Below are 20,044 nucleotides of genomic sequence, written 5' to 3' on the forward strand. Positions count from 1 at the left end.
AAAGGGCTCAAAGCAATATTCTAAGCAGCTGTATTATAACTTCATTTTGTAAACTGCATATTTTAAATACAAAAATAAGCTCCTTTACCAACCTTCATTATTTGTTAAAAATAATCCTACTGGGGTACAAAAGAGAAGAAAGCAAAAAATAATAATCATTAGATAAACTTCACAGAAAGAAGGCTAGAAGTAAAACTGTAAATGGCGATAATCTCTGGGTGGTGGGATTACTAGGTTATTTTAATTATCTTCTATATTCAAATTTCCTACAGTTAGCATTATGGACTTCTCATTTAGGAAAAAATATTGCTTAAGAAATTTAAAAAGAGGCCATAAAAACTCAGCCTCACATAATTTTAAAAATACAAATTAAAATAATTCTTTAAACCTATCATATTGACAAAGATGTAATGAAGCTAGTATGGACAAGGGGAAAGGAAACTAGGCACAGTCATACATGACTGATGGGATTACAAATTGTCACCAGGTTTCTGCAGGGTGATTTGGCAATATCTATTGATCTAAAATATCTATCAAAAATTTTAAATGCACATACTTCTCAATCCAACAATTCTACTTCTAACTTTTTTTTTCCTTGTAGATATACTTGCATGAGGGTGCAAAGATATAAGTAGAAGGATGTTCAATAAGGAACTTATTAATTAAACTGTACTATATCCATATAGTGGAATACTCTGCAACTATTAATAAGATAGCTCTACATGTACATACGATTATAATTTACTCTTTAGTACAAAAAGCAAGTTTCAGAATAGTGAATATAAATCCTTTTGTATACAATTTTAAAAGGTTGTAAATATATTTATGTATTTACATAAATTGCTTGTGTATGCAATAAAACGTCTGGAAGAGGGACTTCCCTGGAGGTCCAGTGGTTAAGACGCTGCACTTCCAATGCCTAGGGCTTGGGTTCGATCCCTGGTCGGAGAACTAAGATCGCACATACTGTGGCGCCAAAAATAAATAAATAAATAAAATCTTTTAAAAAAATGTCTGGGAGAATATTCTAAAACTGTGGAAATACCTTTGAGAAGTGAGAAGACTAAGACACCTGAGGGTTTATTTTTTTAAACTACTATTCTGTGATATTATCTGAACTTTGTTACACTGAGCTTGTATTTTTAACAGCTTTATTGGAACATAATTCACATACCATACAGTTCACCGATTTAAAGTGATTTTAGTATGCACACATTCACTATTTTTTAGTATATTCATAGAGCTGTACAATCATCACCACTGCCTGTATTTTTTATTTTTTAATAAATTTATTTATTTATTCATTTATTTATTTATTGGCTGTGTTGGGTCTTTGTTGCTGCACAAGGGCTTTCCCTAGTTGCGGCGAGCGGGGGGCTACTCTTCTTTGGGATGCTCAGGCTTTTCATTGTGGTGACTGTTCTTATTGTGGAGCCTGGGCTGTAGGTGCGTGGGCTTCAGTAGTTGTGGCACGTGGGCTCAACAGTCGTGCCTCGAGGGCTTTAGAGCGCTGGCTCAGTAGTTGTTGTTCATGGGTTTAGCTGCTCCACAGCATGTGGGATCTTCCTGGATCATGGATTGAACCTGTGTCCCCTGCATTGGCAGGCAGATTCTTAACCACTGCGCCACCAGGGAAGTCCCCATGTATTTTTTAAATGAAAAATATTTTGAAAAATGCTCTAGAAGTAAACTTACTAGTAGCAAAAGAATGTGTGTCTAGATATGATCGAAAAAAAGTTTGAATAGTAAGGGAATGATACACATAAACAGGGAGAAAAAAATGATAGAGAGGGTCAGAGACAGAAGAAAATAAAGATGCTAAATTGAGTTTTAACTAGGAACATACTAGGTCTGCCTTCATTAAATCAACACATCTGGATTCTGTAACAACAAGATCAAGGTAAGGTATTTAGGCATGATAAGCAAAAGAAAACAAAGAAACCCTTGATTTGATGGTACTGCAAATATTTGGATAAACCAGATTCTATACAAATCTGCAGACAGCTGGATATGAATTCCATCTATGGAAGACACAGATAAAAGGAGTTTAGAGAAACAACTTACTTTGTAGTTGCTAGAAATCTTCCCTGTCTTAGGAATTTGACAGAGAGATACTACTTCTTAAGCAAGAAATGCTTACTGAATATCAACAATACTCTGATTTGCTTAAGAATACCTAAGAATAAGAGTAGAGAGGAAAGGGCTCCTGAAACACACCACAAACTTAATAAGCACAAACCATGTAGGAAAATTCTGACTCCTTGGTTCAAAGTTTTGTACATGTTTTTATCAACAGAAGAAGGATAAGAAAACATACATTTGAAAGATATTTTATGAAAAGATTCAGCAAAAGCCACATTTAATCTCTGTATTACTTAAAATTACATTTTCTCTGAGATTTTCCCCTTATTAAGATCTTCCTTGAGCACTACCGATCTTCGGAACACTTTGCAGAATATCACCTTATTTTCCTTTTTCATACCTTTAAAAAGCACAGTTCAAAAGTTGTGCGGTTGGAGAAGTCTCTGGCACCAGGCAAAGCAATCTTTACTGATTATCCTATAAAATTAATTAGCTTGGCTACTACGAGTTCTTATATACTTAATTAAGGCACTGTGGCGACTGTAGCAATTGACGTGGTTCAACATCAATAAAATAATGGAAATGCACACAGGACGGCCACCCCCATGCAAAACCTGTTTTTATAAAGAAGTAAATGTCAGATTAAAAATAAAAGTCACCAGTTTTGACTTGGAAACCACAAAGTAATGCTGGTGCAAAAATTTTTTGTGTTTTTTTGGTTACGCTGTGGCAGCTTGCAGCATCTTATTTCCCTCATCAGGGATTGAACCCATACCCTCGGCAGTGAAAGCACGGAGTCCTAACCACTGGGCCACGAGGGAATTCCTGCTTGTGCAGCAATTTATAACAATTACAAATTTAAGATCGATCAGTTATCTGATGGGACGGATCATCTTTAAAAGTAGCTTAAGTGGTAATGGTTGCAAAATCACTCACCTTGTGGCTAACAGCTGACATAACATTTGATTCAAAATCAAGCAACAAGGAATCCTTCAGAACAAGCTATCCTTTGAAGTATTATAACATGGTATGTTTTCCTATTTTTACATGTGCATGTAAGTATGTGCACGTGTGTGACAACATTTTATTGGGAATTAATGAATTGCACATGCTGGAGACTGTTGCTAACAACATAATCGTCTCTATAAATGCTCTGATTGACTATAACATCTTAGGAAACCATATGAAAATAGAAAACTATTTCTGGTAATATGGCATGTAGCACAATGATCAGACTATAACTTGTAGTTATTTATTTGTTTAAAAGTAAAATTGCTTTATCAGAAAGGTTACCTAAGTCTTATCCTGTGACTGTGACAACAAATTAAAAATGGAACTGCTTAAACCTCCAAAATATGCAAAATGGTAACCGAAAGAATATCGCTTTAATGACAGTTAAAACTATCCATCTCCATGGGCTAAATGTAGATACATTTGGAAGCTAACCTTGGCTTTCAGGCTTGAGGTTAGACTAGCAGGACTTCTATTGTCATCTGGACAGGTGGCAATAACCTTAGACGGGGATGTCAGAGCCTCCAAAGTCTTCTTTTAGATCTTACATCAAGCTATAATGAACCCTGGCTTCAGAACAATTTTTTAAATGCCAAAAAGCAAAGGCGAAGGGTTAACTCCCTGTTATTTTTTATTTCTTAGATGCTATAATATTTTAAAAAGCAAGGACAGCTCAATTTAGATTATAAAAAGGCACTCTGATGAAAAGCAAATGTGTTCCTAAATGTATTTTGAAGTAGATGGTTAGAAAGCTAATATAGAGCTTGTGGTCTAAATATATCATTCTTTTAGAGGCAGAACATATTGCTGGGGGAAAAATCCTCTATCATAGGACTTATGGCATATAGTAACTAAAATGTTTTTCCATTCGTTGAATTTTCAATGTTGGGGATTATTATCCAGTAGACCCAGAGAGAAGTCCTAAATTGGAAAAGCAGCTGAGTCCAAGGTCATCTCTCTTGTTTCCAAATATATCTTGAAACAAATGCAAGAAGGGCACTTTGCTGAGTGTTATCTGGACATATATAGTTTCAATCAAATTCTTCAAGAAGTGTCAGAATAAAAGTTGAACATTTGTTTGACACTGCCAAGTCACTAGCAAGTGGGTCTCGTCTCTTCAAGGGCTGAGGCTCTCCTTGGCAACTTGGCAATTATTACAACATAAAAAAGTTCTTTTTCCTACTCCTAAGAAAAAGAAATCAAGCGCTGTTAAACACCAGCTCTGAATTATTTTCTCACATTTTTGGATACATAGCAAATCATATAAACCTATAAAAATGTCTCCCAACAAAAATATACCTTAAAAATATTCTGGTTTTCACCTAAAATCCCTTGAATTAGCAAATCTTTTCCATGTATCTGAAAATGTGACATGAAACAAAAAAGTGATTGTATAGACGAGATGATAAAAAGTTGTAAACTGAATCAAAGAATAAAATGTTGCCTATACTGCTCTCCTTTGTCATAAGAAACAAATCAAACTTAGTCAATGATAGCAGTCTCTCGTGGAGATGATAATTTGTGATTTTCTACAATGCAGCAAATCTTTCACTTCATCCAGGGTCCAAAAGAAAGCAGGGTTATTAAGAACAACTCCAACAACTGCACCAACTCAAAACCTTCATCAATTTGCTTTCCAATTCCTTTTCCAGCTTTAAATCTCTTAACTCTCTCCAGCCCTGACTGGCTTGTACCTCAGGGCATTCCTTTCTTGGGCTTCCTCGTCCCCATGGAGCTCTTGTTCCCTCCCTAAGCCAAATTCTACCCATGCTTCCAGAGCAGTTTTAACTTGTACCATTTCCTTCTCTAGCCTGCCCAGACTGCTCCAGTCCACAGTGTTTTGGTTTGGTTTGGTTTGGTTTGGTTTTTTCCCCTTTGAATTCTCATAGGACTATTAACTCTTGATCCCATTCCAAAAAGCTAAATTGAAATTTTAGAGACCCTAAACCCTAAAGTCTGTGTAAGGAAGTCTGAGTTCTGATTTTTCTAATGAGAACTTCTCTGATTTCTGAAATATCCAATATCGGGGTATATCTGTTTGCCTGCTGGATACCCTGCGCTGTAAACTGCTTCGATTGCTAGCTCCTATCCAAACTTTATTCATCTTTCCAGGTCCAGATCCTGCCTCCCTTTTTGATGACGCCTCCTGGACTCCCCTTTGACCTTTCAGTCTTCCCTAGATCTCCGTTTTGATTGAATTTCAATAGCACACAAAAATTAGCACTTGGTTATTAGGATTCAATATATTTGCTGTTGTTTAATGTATTGTTAGTCCTATTAATGACAGTGGCCACGTCTTATACTTTTATTGTACCTTTTCATAGAGTCTAGCTGAGTGCCCAGCACATCAAATTACAGAGCACAAGAGTTTAGCATATAACAGGAACTCCTTACCCTGGCCCATGCAACTGGCTAACTTACTGAGCCATTCTAGACATGTTATTTCCTGAATATGCCATGTCGTCCACTTTATGTCTTCCACTTTTCTTATACCTATCAAAATCTTAACTCATTCTTACAAATCTAGCTCAAGTTCCACCTCTTCCATTAATCTTTCCTCAACGCCCATGTTAGAATTAATTGTCTCTTCTTCCTCTGAGCTCCCTGTTTTATACATAAAAAAAAAACTTTTATTTTTGCTGCTTAATATTAGAGTCTTTTAGACTGTGACCTCTTTGAGAGCAAAAACCAGGTCATGTTCATTTTCTATTTTAGCACTTAGCCCAGTGTCATGCACACAGAAGATACTCAATAAATATTTGCAAATAAGTAAATGAATGAACTCTCAATTTCATTCTCCAATTAAGCAAGTAATATCTTGCTGATTTCTTTGGTTTAGCCTTGGCATTTTCACAGATGAAGGCAAGACATGTCCGTAAAACTATTCAATGGATTCTGGATTTGACCAAATTAAATAAATTTTGTGGTTTTGCTTAATATTTTATTGTATTTCTAAGTTTCACTGCAGCATTGTTCATAAAGTAATAAACTGGAATCAATCTAAATGTCTAGTAACAGGAGACATGATTTTTTTTTTCACTTATTTTATTTATTTATTTATTTTTATTGGCTGTGTTGGGTCTCTCTTTTTTTTTTTTTGCTGTGCACAGGCTTTCTTTAGTTGCGGTGAGTGGGGGTTACTCTTCATTGTGGTGTGCAGGCTCCTCATTGCCGTGGCTTCTCTTGTTGCGGAGCATGGGCTCTAGGCGCGTGGGCTTCAGTAGTTGCAGCACAAGGGCTCAATAGTTGTGGCGCACGGGCTTAGGGCTTAGTTGCTCCACGGCATGTGGGATCTTCCTGCAGCAGGGATTGAACCCTTGTCCCCTGCATTGGCAGGCAGATTCTTAACCACTGTGCCACCTAGGAAGCCCGAGACATATGATTTTAAGACTTTCAGAGAGAAAGTTTTAAATTATAACTGATAAAGCTTCTGTTTACTCTGCATCTAAAACTATTACTTGCTTCTTTTATGCATTTATTTGACAATCATTTTTACTATAATTCTCTCATCAGGTGGGTAGAGTTTATTTTTAATCACTTAGTAAAGTAGTAAAGTTTATTCTTCAGGTACAGTAAGCAATAGATTTAAAAAAAAAAACACATTATAGGGACTTTCTTGGTGGCACAGTGGTTAAGAATAGGCTTGCCAATGCAGGGGACACAGTTCGAGCCCTGGTCTGGTAAGATCCCACATGCTGCAGAGTGATTAAGCCTGTGTGCCACAACTACTGAGCCTGTGCTCTAGAGCCTTCAAGCTACAACTACGGAACCCATGTGCCACAACTACTGAAGCCCGAGAGCCTAGAGCCCGTGCTCTGCAACAAGAGAAGCCACTGCAACGAGAAGAAGCCCTCGTACTGCAGGGAAGAGTAGTGCTCACTTGCTGCAACTAGAGAAAGCCCGCGTGCAGCAACAAAGACCCAATGCAACCAACAATAAATACATAAATAAACCATTAAAAAAAGAAACAACTAAAAAAAAGCATTATAAGAAGCAATAAAAATAATTTCACACATGTTGTAGTTCATAAACGGACATGAACCTTCATGGATATATACGGTCAGTATGTTCATGGGTCACACTGCAGGACAGCACAGTAGTTAAAAGCACAGGCCTTGGACGCTGGCTCTGCCACAGTTATTAGCTGTGTAATACTGTGAAAGCCTTTCTGTGCCTCAGTTTTGTCGTCTATAAAATGAGAATAATAGTATATCATAGGGTTATTTTGAGAGTTACATTGGTTCATACACACAGAGCACTTAGGACAGTGTCTGGTACATACTAAGCGCTTAATAATGGGGAGCTGCTAGTATCCTCCTCCTTCTTCTCATCACGGTTATGATTATTAATGATTATTGAGCTTCAGATTATAGGGAATAAAATTTGTTCAATCTTGCTTTGCCTAACTGCTGTTGAAAAAAATTTCCCTTCCTCTTTAAGTCTGCTTTGCTTCTAGAACCAATAAACCAATCAGATGTGCTCTTTAACAATGGAACAGGCTCCCTCGTGAGGAGTGAGCTGCATTGCGGTTACTCTACTGAGGCTGGAAAGCAATTTGCTACAAGGGATACCATCCTGATTTCTGCACTGTAGAGAGGCTGAAAGAGATCCCTCAAAAGTCCCAGTCTAATAAATGACCAAATGAATCATGCTGAGGTTCCTTTCAAGCTCCAAAATTCTATGCCTGTTTACCAGGTTCTCACATGCAGTGTTAAGCAGCGGTCTTGCCAGGAACCTGCCATTAATGCTCTGAACTGAGGCGGAAACAAATACTTTCACTGAAAAGCAGAAATCTTTAATTTCCTTCTGTGTTCCGAATAGTGAATTTCCATAGCGGTAAACCAAGTTTGGTGACTCAAGTCTCTCAGCAATTCTAGAAAGGAAATTGTGAAATTATCAGTGTTTGCTGAGAAAGTACTTACAGTCTGCCAAAAGAGGGAGCATGGGAGCAGAAAGCATGCTTGTCCAAGTCTTTAAGAAAAATACTTGTTTGGATTCTGTGTTTTAGTTTTTGATTTCTTTTGCTAGGATGGGATGAGACTAAATGACAGTTACAGATAATATTCTCTTTTTAAGATTGTCTTAAGACAGAAGGGTCAAAGATCGAAAGTATACACATAACTTTAAATGATCCCTCTCTATCCTCCCCAGACAAAACGTGCACCTCATGCCTGGCTGCCACACAGCAAATAGCTCTAATTAAACTGCTCTCATTAAAAGGAAAGGGAGGAGGAGCTCAGACCAGAAGCTTCTCCTGAGTAGGGAAACGATTATATATAAAAGTGCAAAGTTATTTCCCTCCTGGCTGCCATGGATTGTTTAAAAAAGAAGGATTCATTGTATAAATAATCTAGATCTCCCCTTTACTACAACAATGGAGAAGTTATTGATATAACCAAGTTTAATGAAAGTTAATCATCAGGGTGCTAACTTACCCACTCCCTAGGGCTAAACACTCCTTTGTGCCAAGCAAGGGAAATGATGTAAGCGCCTAGAACCTTTTGCAGAAACAAGTCTTTGATTCACATTCATTAGTCACTAATGTTGGGTGAATGCCTGTGTAAGACAAGGAGGTTTCTATAAGACACACATCTCCATACGAACTCATTTTTCAAGACAAATTTGACTTCTGCCTTTGTAAAGGCAGCTTTGGCAAGTTACCCATTTGTGCATATTTTCAAATTTAATTCAGAAGAATTCTGTAAATTTATATATTTTTAGTTTGAGCAACATGTTCAGTCTCCTACTTTACTCAAATTACCAAAATGTGCTTTGTATCATGTTAGCCTAAAAACTTAAGAAAACACACTTGGAAAATTCACAGAGCTTAAAATTTTCCAAGAAAGTTATATATGTTATATAAACTAATTATTTGATAGTTTAATGAAATGGCTTCTCTTATTACTGCTGTCTGCTGCATTAAAGCAAAATGACAGAAAATATTAATCTAAAAAAAGTCAAATGTTCCACAGTTTCCTGAGATCTGGTTTAATTTCCATATGTCTTTGAACAATGTTCTAGGACAATTCTGCTATACTTTCTGGACCTGGAAAATACATGATCTTAGATTCAGTTATTAATAGATTTATAACAAAGACATTATTCTATTATAAGAGTCTTCTTAAAGGACAACCTTTAAAGTTGGATTATTTCCTTTACTAATATAGGAAACAAGATAAACAGTGGCCTTTTGAAATTTACAGTTTAAATAGTCAGTCCCATGCAACAGTTGGCAATACTGGGTCCTAGGAGGAGAAAAATCTATTAACGCAGAAGCAGATTTCACAGGCTGCATGTTTTTCCTTTATTTGGGCCATCATGTGGAAGACAGATTATTTTCCAAAACGATTAAGTACTTTCATCAATTAGCCAGCTAGAGTATCAATCCTGAAGGAAAAATGTAATAAGCTCTTCTCCTGTAAGTGCCAGCTGTCAAAAACTGTCAGAGTTATTAGTCAAAGCTTTTTAATGTTCCAATCAAATCATAAAATGAGTAGAAAGTCACTGTATAAAACCCATTAAGCTGCATTACTAAATGTCCAATGTTACATAAAAACTATAAATAACTTTGTATTTTTAGGGCTTTTTTTTTTTTCAATTTGCTTTTCTTGAAGTAATAATGATGTTCAGCTTCAGTTAATAAAGTAATTTTGGAGCTGCCTTAGTGTTTAATCCACATACTCTTTCTGTGTGGAATAGAGAAGGCAAGCAATAATCAAATCAGAATTATAAGCATTCCTTGGAGTATCTGTCGCTAACAATTTTAAAAATTAACAGAAGAGTACCAAAGATAGCTGAAGGCTGAAAAAGCTAATCACTAGGCTTAATAATCTTATAAATTGACATTCCTTTGGGGAATAACATGAGTTTCCAGGAAGGGCATCTAGTCTTTTTCAAATATTTGCAAAGGAATTCATGCTCTGGTTAAAGGAACATCACTTACTACTTGCTTTAAAATAACAAGGCAGTAGCCAAAAGTGAACAAATACATTTACTTCAAAGTTCAAAAACTGATTATTGAATTAATAAGGGTTTGTTTCCACACACTGAATACAGCCCTTCCTCTTTCAGTACATGATTGATCTAATAGTTGATCTAAGGGCACAAATGAGAATGCTGGTAGCTAATATTTGCCCAAATAAGTAGCTAAAGTAAGCTGAGGACCAGATTCAACCAGATTCAAACTTAATAACACTGAAATGCTTCTTTTTTTCTTAAAATATGTTAAAATAAGTTTCTTGCTATACTTTCTTGGTAAGTTCTACCATACTCTGATGGATCCCATCTCTTCCAGCAATAGCTCCTTGATTTACAAATAATTTCCATGCTAATAAGATTCTCTGATTACCATGAAAGTTGCTTTCTAACAAGAATCAAGAAGAGAACACATTTGGGAACAGAGACACCCAAAGCCATTAATCAAGCTTGTATATTCTGCACAGAGTAGAAACAACTTTCTTCATTAAAATGTTTTTGTTCTGTTTTCTCCAGGATAGCTAAAAAGAAAGAACCCAAGATGGACATGCTAACAATTTGAACTTTGAGTTTTCAAATCTAAAAGAAAGACATTTTGCAAAGTATATTGAAACTGAAATGAAGTAAAGGGTGGCATATGAATTTAGTATCTTTCTTTAAGGAAAAATCAAAGAAATCTTCAAATACCTTGTTCAGATGAAGCAGAGACTGGAGGCACTTCAACAATTTCTTATATTTAAAATAACAGTTCCCTGAAACCTAAATACTATATTAGAATTTTGATGAAAATAAGTACTAATCCTTAAATCTAACACATTTACTATAATATGAATACTTACTTTAAAAAGAATAAAATTTTACACTATATAAACTTTAAATAAATAGCCATGATATATGCACCAAGTTTTATTTGCCTTTAAACAATACAAATAGAACAAAGATGTTATTCAAAATATTAAATTTTCTTGAATTTTACAGAAGAAAAAGAAAGTGAAGTGAAACTGTAGGAATTGCTGAACTTCAGATAAATGTTTCTTCAAAACAAGAGATATTAGTTCCTAAAAGATTCCTCTAAAGTTAAAAAAAGATTAAGAAAAACATTAAGCCACTGGGTTATTACCTTAAAAAAAACCTACATGTTTCTTAATGGACATATGTTTACATTTACGGATAGTAAACTCAGTCTCCTGTCTCATAAAACTCAGAAGACACCACTGATGTCTAAACTAAGCAAAATAATAAAAGCCTCTTTTTCATACAAAAAATCTTTTAAAACCTAAATCTACCTTAACATTATCTTCCAAGAAAACTTAATATGGAATGGCTAATCTGAAAGCAAAATGTTATACAAATCACTTTCAAGAAAAGAAATAAACCATGGGATTATGCTTATACCTAGCAGTATCAACTAAAACCCCAAACAATGACACAGGAACTCAGAGTATCAGCCGGTCCTCTCCTCCCTCCTGAATTACCTGACCAATGGAAGTTTGGCTTTGTTGTTTCAGAAAGCACTGTTTCTTACATTCCATCAATTGTTCAAAATCACGCCACATTTTCGCTTGTTTCATATTTGGACCATGACTTTCTCGTACAGCTTTTTGTTTTTCCCGGAGTTTCTATCATAAAAAAAAAAAATCAAGAACAATTAAATCTCATATAGAGATTTACTTCTATTGCCCTCATCAGAAGAATATGGTATGCTTTGTACATCTGATGAATAATAGCTAAACCAGGTTCTCCTATGATATATGAAAACTAAGATGATAAAAGTTACTTAAATTTATGATAGACCTAGGGCAACCTGAGGTTAAAAAGAACAAAAAATATACAAGAAAGGAAGGGGGAAAAATAAAAGGAATTGGGAAAGTGGAGCAGTATCATGGTGTATAAAAAAATGCAGATTTTGGAAGACAGAAGACTTGAGTTCCAACTCTGGCTTTGCCACTAGCTGTAAGAAAGACAATTTCTCTGGACTGCAATTTTCTCAACTGTCAATTAAGGCTAATAATAGGGGTAATTATAAAAGTATCTGCTTTATAAGATTATTTTTTCCACATGACAATTGATATGGAAATAATTATAAACTATCTTATGTTATATATGTTATTATTATTAAATATTGTTTTCTTTCTTAAATCAGTATGCTCTAAGGGTATGCTCTATACCCAAAGAAATCAACTTGTACACAAATATTCCTCAGGGAGAGGGTCTAATGACATTCTAAAAAGGCGCAAATCCTTACCAGAATTGTTTTTGTTACTAATAGCCTATATAGTTCCACCTGCCAAATTGTTCTACTTACTGACTCCAAAATTATAAACAGGAATAAGAAAATTTTTTCAATAAATTGCAAAACTATACTTTGGTTCTGTATTATGGCAAATTGAGGGAGAGTGACAAAGAAAGGGAGGCACAAAGTCAGAGACAATGAGAGGAAAGAAAAGAAAGAAGGAAAGGAGAAAAACAGACATGATAGTACACACATAAGGAAACACAGTGTGAAAGAAATACCTACACTGACACAGAGTGTGAGAAATCACCAAGAAGAGCAGGAAAACAAGCAAAGACACAGAAACAGATTACACAGGAACATCCCATCTTTTGCTCTTTTAGTACACACAGTTGATCTAACAGTTGATCTAAAGATACGAGTGAGAAGGCTGGTCGTTTAGCCTTTAAGGTTAGTTTAGCCTTTAACCAAAAGGTTAAACTAAACTGAGGCCAGATTCAAAATGCTTACTAAAGACTGCCCTTCCCCCCCCATGGCTAATGACAACAAAATTAACAGCAGATAGCAACAGGAAAGAAAACACAATTAAGAAAATATAATTTAAATAAGACCAGCAAATTTTTGACACACTGCTTGGCATGCAAATACATCTATCTAAGTCTACGTTACAAATAAAGTATCTTACAACAAACATTTTTATCCTTATAAACCAAAATAAAAGTAGTAAGTCAGATCAAGAGTTTTAAGAGTATTGAGCGTGATTTTAAGATTAAGATACTACTTAACTGTAACTTTTCTTATATTATTGGAATAATTTCCTTGTCAAAACTCCTAACCACCTATAAAACTTATTTAAAGAAACAAACACAGGATGTGGGCACTGTCTGTATCAGAAATATTAAATTTAAATTGCTTCATAACCATGTGTGTTTGAAACTTTTAACTTTATGAATACAACTGACTTTAGTATATAATTTATTTTTAATGTTACTATCACTTACTACAGATTTATTTCGTGGATAGTTGCAATGCACAAAAAATACCTGTCACAGATTTCATTGTTCTTAAAAGGAGGAGGTGGTATAGGAGGAGGAAAGTTACAACTTTCAGTACAATATTCCATAGCACTTGGTAAGGCAAATTCTAGTATATGATTCGGTTAATTGTAGCACTATAGCTTGGTCTAATTTCAGAAACTCAGTTGACTTGAGGAGGTCTATGGATGTCCAGTCTTTGCTGGTTTGGAAGGTTTACACTATTGTCAGTTTGAAGGCCTAGGTATGTTCTGTGTTTGCCTTGAAACTTTAGATCTACTCTAGGAGCGAGAGGATCAAGAAGCTTTGTTTCTTAAATGATACAGCCTGACAACTGGGGCATGAACTCATCAATGGCTCATTTTGCTGAAACATGCTTAATGTCAGACTGCTGCTACTGCTTTCCCCCCAAATCCTGTAATAAAACACTACACTGGAAGGGGAAAGAATAATCTTCAATCACATTTAGCAATTAAGTTTGGGTCTTTGAAAAGATTCAAGGTTTGACAAATATTTCTCTACACAGAGCATCCATCCCAGATACTTTTCAAAACAAATGAAATAGAGGAATATTTTCATATGAAAAAAGTACATTTCTTAACTTATGAAATATCTGGATGAAAGTCAACTATTGACAATTATACTAAATCCTAAAGCTCCTAAAATCTCTAGTTAAAATACTGTACAAATGAATGTACAACTTGATTCAAATACATACTTTTGAACATGAAACTTATTTTTTCCTTTTGAGTATGGCATGTCATTCCGTAAAGGGAACAGGTGTATAGAACTCACAATTTCTCTGATGAAATGGAAGAATCAGCTTTAATGTTTCTTTTCACTTTTTACTTAGATTAATATGATAGACATTTATTCACAATTCATGCAAAAAGAACAGATGAACACTTTTCATAGATATGGCTGATTTCAGGTTTGGGACAGGAAATAGATCGAATGAACCTGGAACATTTTGTCATTCCAGAAAATAATGAAGCCATCAAAGCCTAGTAGGACTGTTTCAAAAGCATTTAGGAGCTGACTTCAAGAGGCTTCCACTGGCCAAACATGGGGCAATTTGAGCATGGATAGGAATAATAATTGCAAAAGGCTGAAACATATAAAACATGTTAAATCTAGGAGTTATACACTTTTTCAATATAATTTTATTTATTTATTTATTTACTTGGCTGTGTTAGATCTTTTTTTAAAATTAATTAATTAATTTTATTTATTTATTGGCTGCGTTGGGTCCTCGTTGCTGCACATGGGCTTTAGTTGCTGCGAGCGGGGGCTACTCCTCATTGTGGTGCGCAGGCTCCTCATTGTAGTGGCTTCTCTTGTTGTGGAGCACGGGCCCTAGGTGCGTGGGCTTCAGTAGTTGCGGCACATGGACTCAGTAGTTGTGGCTCACGGGCTCTAGAGCATAGGCTCAATAGTTGTGGCACACGGGCTTACTTGCTCTGTGGCATGTGGAATCTTCCCAGGGCGGGGCTCGAACCTGTGTCCCCTGCATTGGCAGGCAGATTCTTTACCACTGCACCACCTAGGAAGTCCTAGGAGTTATACTTTTAAAGGATGATAAAAATGAACTCATCATTTTGAAAACCAGTAATAAACAAATCAAGCAGTTATTCTAGTTTCCTTTATGAACTGTACTTTGTAACTAAAGAGTTGATAAGAAGTTGCTCTTAACAGAATTATTCCAGCCAATAAATGAAGAAGGAACAACATAATTAGAATATGACCATTTTGCAACCTCTAATGAATTAACAGATTGTGGAAGTGATTTTCATTGGTTGCCTATACTACAAAAAGAGAGTTTCCCAAACATCAAATCACATTTAATCAAGCCTTTAGATACAACTGCCAATTCACAGGACATACTGGGGACAGAAGAACATGCTAACCAACCAACACCACAGGGAGGCCATCAACAAAGCTCAGAATGTTGGAAAAATGACAAATGATCAGTTTTTTTTTTCTTCCAGCAAATAAATTGTAAAGAAAAAAGATGGACTAGTAACCTAGAGAAAAGGGGCTTAAGACATATATCAATTAATAGCAATGTATGAACTCTTATTAGGATCCTGATCTGAACAAATAAACCATTAAGAAATTACGAAACAGCTGGTGAAGTTTGAACACTGACTGGGTATTGGGTATTATGCAATTATTGTTAAATTATTTTTGGCATGGCAATAGTATCGAGGTTACATTAAAAAAAGAATCTTTATGATACATACTGAAATATGATCATATAAAATAATAAAATCTCTGAGATTTGCCTAAAAATGGGCAAATTTGGGGGTGGGACTAGAGGTAAAACAAGACTGGTCACAAAGTTAATTATTGAAATTGAGTCTCATGGTTACATGAGTTCTTTACATTATTTCCTTTATTTTTTATTTAGGCTTGAAATTTTCCATAATAAAAGTTTTAATTTTTTTAGTTCTTTTAAAAGTTTTTTTCAAAAAGACTTTTAAAAAGTCTATTTAGCAAGTACTTCATTGTTTTCTACACTATTTGTTATTCTTTTTTTTCTTCCTAATTGGGGTATAGTTGTTTTACAATATTGTGTTAGTCACTATTTGTTATTCTGAAGTTCATCATTAGAATATTACCTACAGGTTTATGGGAGCTAATTCAGCTTTTATGTAAAAGCAGATATATGTAAATATGTTTTAATAATGTCTCAAATGAAAAAAATGTAAGAATGAATAATTTTACCATCACCAATGTATTAAGTCAGAACAATAGCTAACTGTAAAATGCATTAAGACGGAAACAAAGCCATATTTCTCATTTGTACTTTCAGAATGGACAAGCCTCTCTCTATATATACATATACATATACATACATACACATATAGTCATTTCTAGGCCGCAGACTCAAGAATATTTGAACACTGAAATTAGATACCCATATATAATGAGTATTTTAAAAGAAAAACTGCACCTAACAATTCCTGTGATGCTATAAACTTGCCACTTCTATTAGAAAAATAAGAAACTAAGTAAGAAACAGATAAAATGGTGTATAGTGAAGCATGGTTAGCATTCACTATGCAAATGGACTTAAAATCACTGAAGATGAGAATCAATTAGAAAAATCAGTCATTTAAGTCCTGATGGTCAAGGCCCTTACCACCTCTTCTACTAGGAGTGGCCCAGAGAACTGACAAAACAAGACTCAATCATACTCTTATTTTTAGTAGTCCTCATATAAGATTGGCAGGTAGGGAGTGAGCATTTTAAGTAAAGTTTTTTGATTATTTGTATTAATTGAATCAATGTTTGTAAAGGACTTGGACTAGCCCCTGGCTCATAGTAAGAGCTCTGTGTTTATTAAATAAAATAAATGCCTAAGTTTATACTTTTCTCATTAACAGATACCTGGGAATAATCTGAAATTTGTAGTTCATTATACATGGCATTTTGTTTGTTATGCATGAACTGTGTTATTTAAAACTAGATTTCCCCTCCTCCCCCCAAATTCATGTGCCTTCATTTTTATAAAACTAAATTCCTGGGACCTTCTAGGTGGTGCAGTGGTTAAGAATCCACCTGCCAATGCAGGGGACACGGGTGCAAGCCCTGCTCCGGGAAGATCCCACATGCCACGGAGCAACTAAGCCCGTGTGCCACAACTATTGAGCCTGTGTGCCACAACTACTGAAGCCCAAGTGCCTAGAGCCTGTGCTCCACAACAAGAGAAGCCACTGCAATGAGAAGCCTGCACACCACAATGAAGAGTAGCCCCCACTCTCAGCAACTAGAGAAAGCCCGTGTGCAGCAACAAAGACCAAATACAACCAATAAATAAATTAATTAATTAAAAAAAACTAAATTCCTAACGAAGAGTCTTCATCTTTGAAAGTGAGTAAGAAAGTTCCAATTTCCCCTATAACCTTAAAAAAATGACAATGGCATAACCATGTACTAAAAGCCTGAATTAGACACATTAAAAAAAATACATTCTTACCTTTCCAAGATTTTCCTGTTCAGCAATATTTTTGGTATACTGTTCCCTAGGGAGTTAACATAATGAGTTAGTTTACATTTACTTCAATTGATTTGATCATACAACTAAATTATAAATTAATGTATCTATCTAAATATATTAGACAATATAGTTTAGAGTACTAGAGTCAGAATGAAATCCATTATCAAACACTCCCTTTTCCAACTTTAGTAAGTTCATCGAATAAACAGTAAAATAAGGAAAAAAAACAAAGCAAAATATCACGTAAGAAATTAAGTACTATTTCCAGTTAATCAACACTTAAAACAATGGCAAGCAATTTGCTTAAATTACACTTTTTTTTTTGGAAGAGGTTTGCAGATGAGAGAAAGGATACACATTTATAAAAAACATTACATAGCATCTAACCCTGCAATCCAACTTCTAGGAAGTCATCCTACAGAAAAACTCTCATAACTTAACAAAGATAAAAGCAAAGACTATTTACTTCACCATTGCTTATAGTAGTGAAAATCTGCAACCAACTAAATGTTTAAATAAATTATGGTACATTCATTCAAAGGAATAATACAGAGTTGTAAAAAAAGAATGAGGTAGATCCATAAATACTAAAGTAGAAAGAATTCTAGATAAACTATTAATAAAAAATTGTATATGTCATTTAATTTTATTTATGTATATACATACATATACAGGCATATTAGCAAATGCATGGGAAAAGAATATGCGATAATATACACCAAAATATTAACAGTAGACATTTATGAGGTATGGCAATGTGGACAACATTAAATTTTTGTGTGCTATCCTTGATAAAGGTTACTTTTTGTTTTTGTATTCTTTTGTAAGCTAAAAAAAATTACAAATTTTAATGTAAAAATAACATCATATTGTATTTTTAAACAAAAGTATAATTATATTTTAATACTTCATAAGGCAAAAACTGAGATTTAAAGTGCTAAGGACAAAGATTGAAGGATGAGGACAAAGAAACCAATGACAAGAAGTTAAGAGACACTTTAGACCTCAAATTTGTATGGAAAAAGACTATATTTCTGTATAAAGCCAAACAGTAGTACTTAAGAAGAAATTAAACAACACAAAATTGAGAATCTAAGAAATCATAAACCACAAAGACAAACTCTAGCAGCTTAAGTGAAAAAAGATTTGCATTTATGTAAAAAGGAAGATAAACGTGATTAGAACAGAGAGAATGGCAATAAAAAGTACCTGAAGTTCTTACAGAGCTGAAGTGAAGGTAGAATTTGTGCATAGGAATAAGAGTGGAAGGGGACAGACAAAATCTTGATTAACCTTCATTTTGCCCTTAAAATTTATGAGACACTAAGTCAAAATTGTTTGCCTTTCTAGTCTCCAATGAAAAACAGTTAGGAGGATATAAATGATATATTGCTCAAGAATATACCTTAGGCCTGAGGAATGTCCAAATTGTTTTAGAATTTCCATTTATATTTTATGAAGAAATCGACAGGCACATGCTCTTTCCCCATAACACTAATATGTAATTTTAATTTACTCAAGAAATAATGACAGAGCACCTGTTATGTACCAAGCATGCCCTGGGGTTTCAAGAAGAAAACAGGACAGGGTCCTTGCTCTCTAGGAAACCAAACTATATCGTTTCCAAAATACTGCTGCATACATTATATCTAACTTCAGTCTCTGTGGTATATATTATTCTCCTTATTTTATAGATGAGGAAGTGATTTGTCCAAGGTCCCAAAACTAGGAACTAGAAAAATCAGGTAAGAAATAAAATTTTATGAGTCTCTCTCTAGTACTTTGATATATAATATGCTGCCTCTTTTTTTTTTTTCCATCTCTTTAAATAGAATTAAACTTTGCAGATGATCTTTCAGAACGAAGCTAATTTCTTAGACCTTTGGCCTTACCAGGAAGTACCATAAAAGTAGAAAATGACATAACATTAAAAATATTGTGTTCACAATAGTAATAATATTTTAAACATGTATCAGTGAGTTTAGAGTATAATTAATTCCATTTTATTCATAAAATTTTTATCATGTAGTACTCTAGTCAGGGTGCAGTATTTTTCTATTGGAAACATAGGGAATGGTAAAGGTTTACAATGATTTTTAAAATGATTATTATCTAGCTGGAAAACTGATAAGAAAACCAATAGTTCAGGAGCTACATTTCCTTCTTTATTATTTATATTGATAACTTTGGAAGAAAAGAAACAATTTCTAAATGTTTATTTTTCAAGAACAAAATTAACTTCTCACATTCGTGAAATATGAGCATTGACTATATAGACTTAATGAGCAATGTTTACATTCAATGAAAGAATTTGAATAAGTACATTCAGTATGTCTAATATGTTAGAGTATTAAAAAATAATATCCTACTTATAGGATATTTTTGGTCTGGCCTGCAATATATAAAAAATTTAGACTTCGTAAAACATTCTATTTCTTAGATTCCTTTTTGTAATATTAACGTATATGCCACTAAAAATCTCAGCTGCAATCTAGAATAAATGTGAATTCTGCACTTCATTTGTGCTCTTACTGAATGGTAAAAGCAAAATATTTGAAATATGATAAGAAGCAAAGAAAGCTTATCTTATTCATTACTGCATTTTATCAAAGCTAGCAATTTAACTATAAACGTATTTTTTTAAGAAAGCATTTGATTTATTATAGTATGCTTCAAGCTAGGATTATAAAAAGAAAAAAATCACCA

General features: G+C 34.3%; 1 protein-coding gene across 14 annotated transcripts in view; it reads right to left on the reverse strand.

Moving 5' to 3' along the window:
* Positions 1-10,937: 10,937 nt before the first annotated feature.
* Positions 10,938-20,044, reverse strand: part of IFT81 (intraflagellar transport 81) — a 241,975-nt gene continuing 232,868 nt past the window's right edge. For all 14 annotated transcript variants that reach the window (XM_057747000.1, XM_057747011.1, XM_057747010.1 and 11 more), the window contains 2 exons: positions 17,318-17,363; positions 10,938-11,687 (listed from right to left, as the gene is read on the reverse strand). In XM_057747000.1, coding sequence (XP_057602983.1) covers positions 11,505-11,687; positions 17,318-17,363 — 229 coding nt within the window. In that variant the 3' untranslated portion in view covers positions 10,938-11,504. The remainder of the gene's footprint in view (positions 11,688-17,317; positions 17,364-20,044) is intronic.

Source organism: Hippopotamus amphibius, chromosome 8, assembly GCF_030028045.1.
Source record: "Hippopotamus amphibius kiboko isolate mHipAmp2 chromosome 8, mHipAmp2.hap2, whole genome shotgun sequence".
Lineage (NCBI taxonomy): Eukaryota > Metazoa > Chordata > Mammalia > Artiodactyla > Hippopotamidae > Hippopotamus > Hippopotamus amphibius.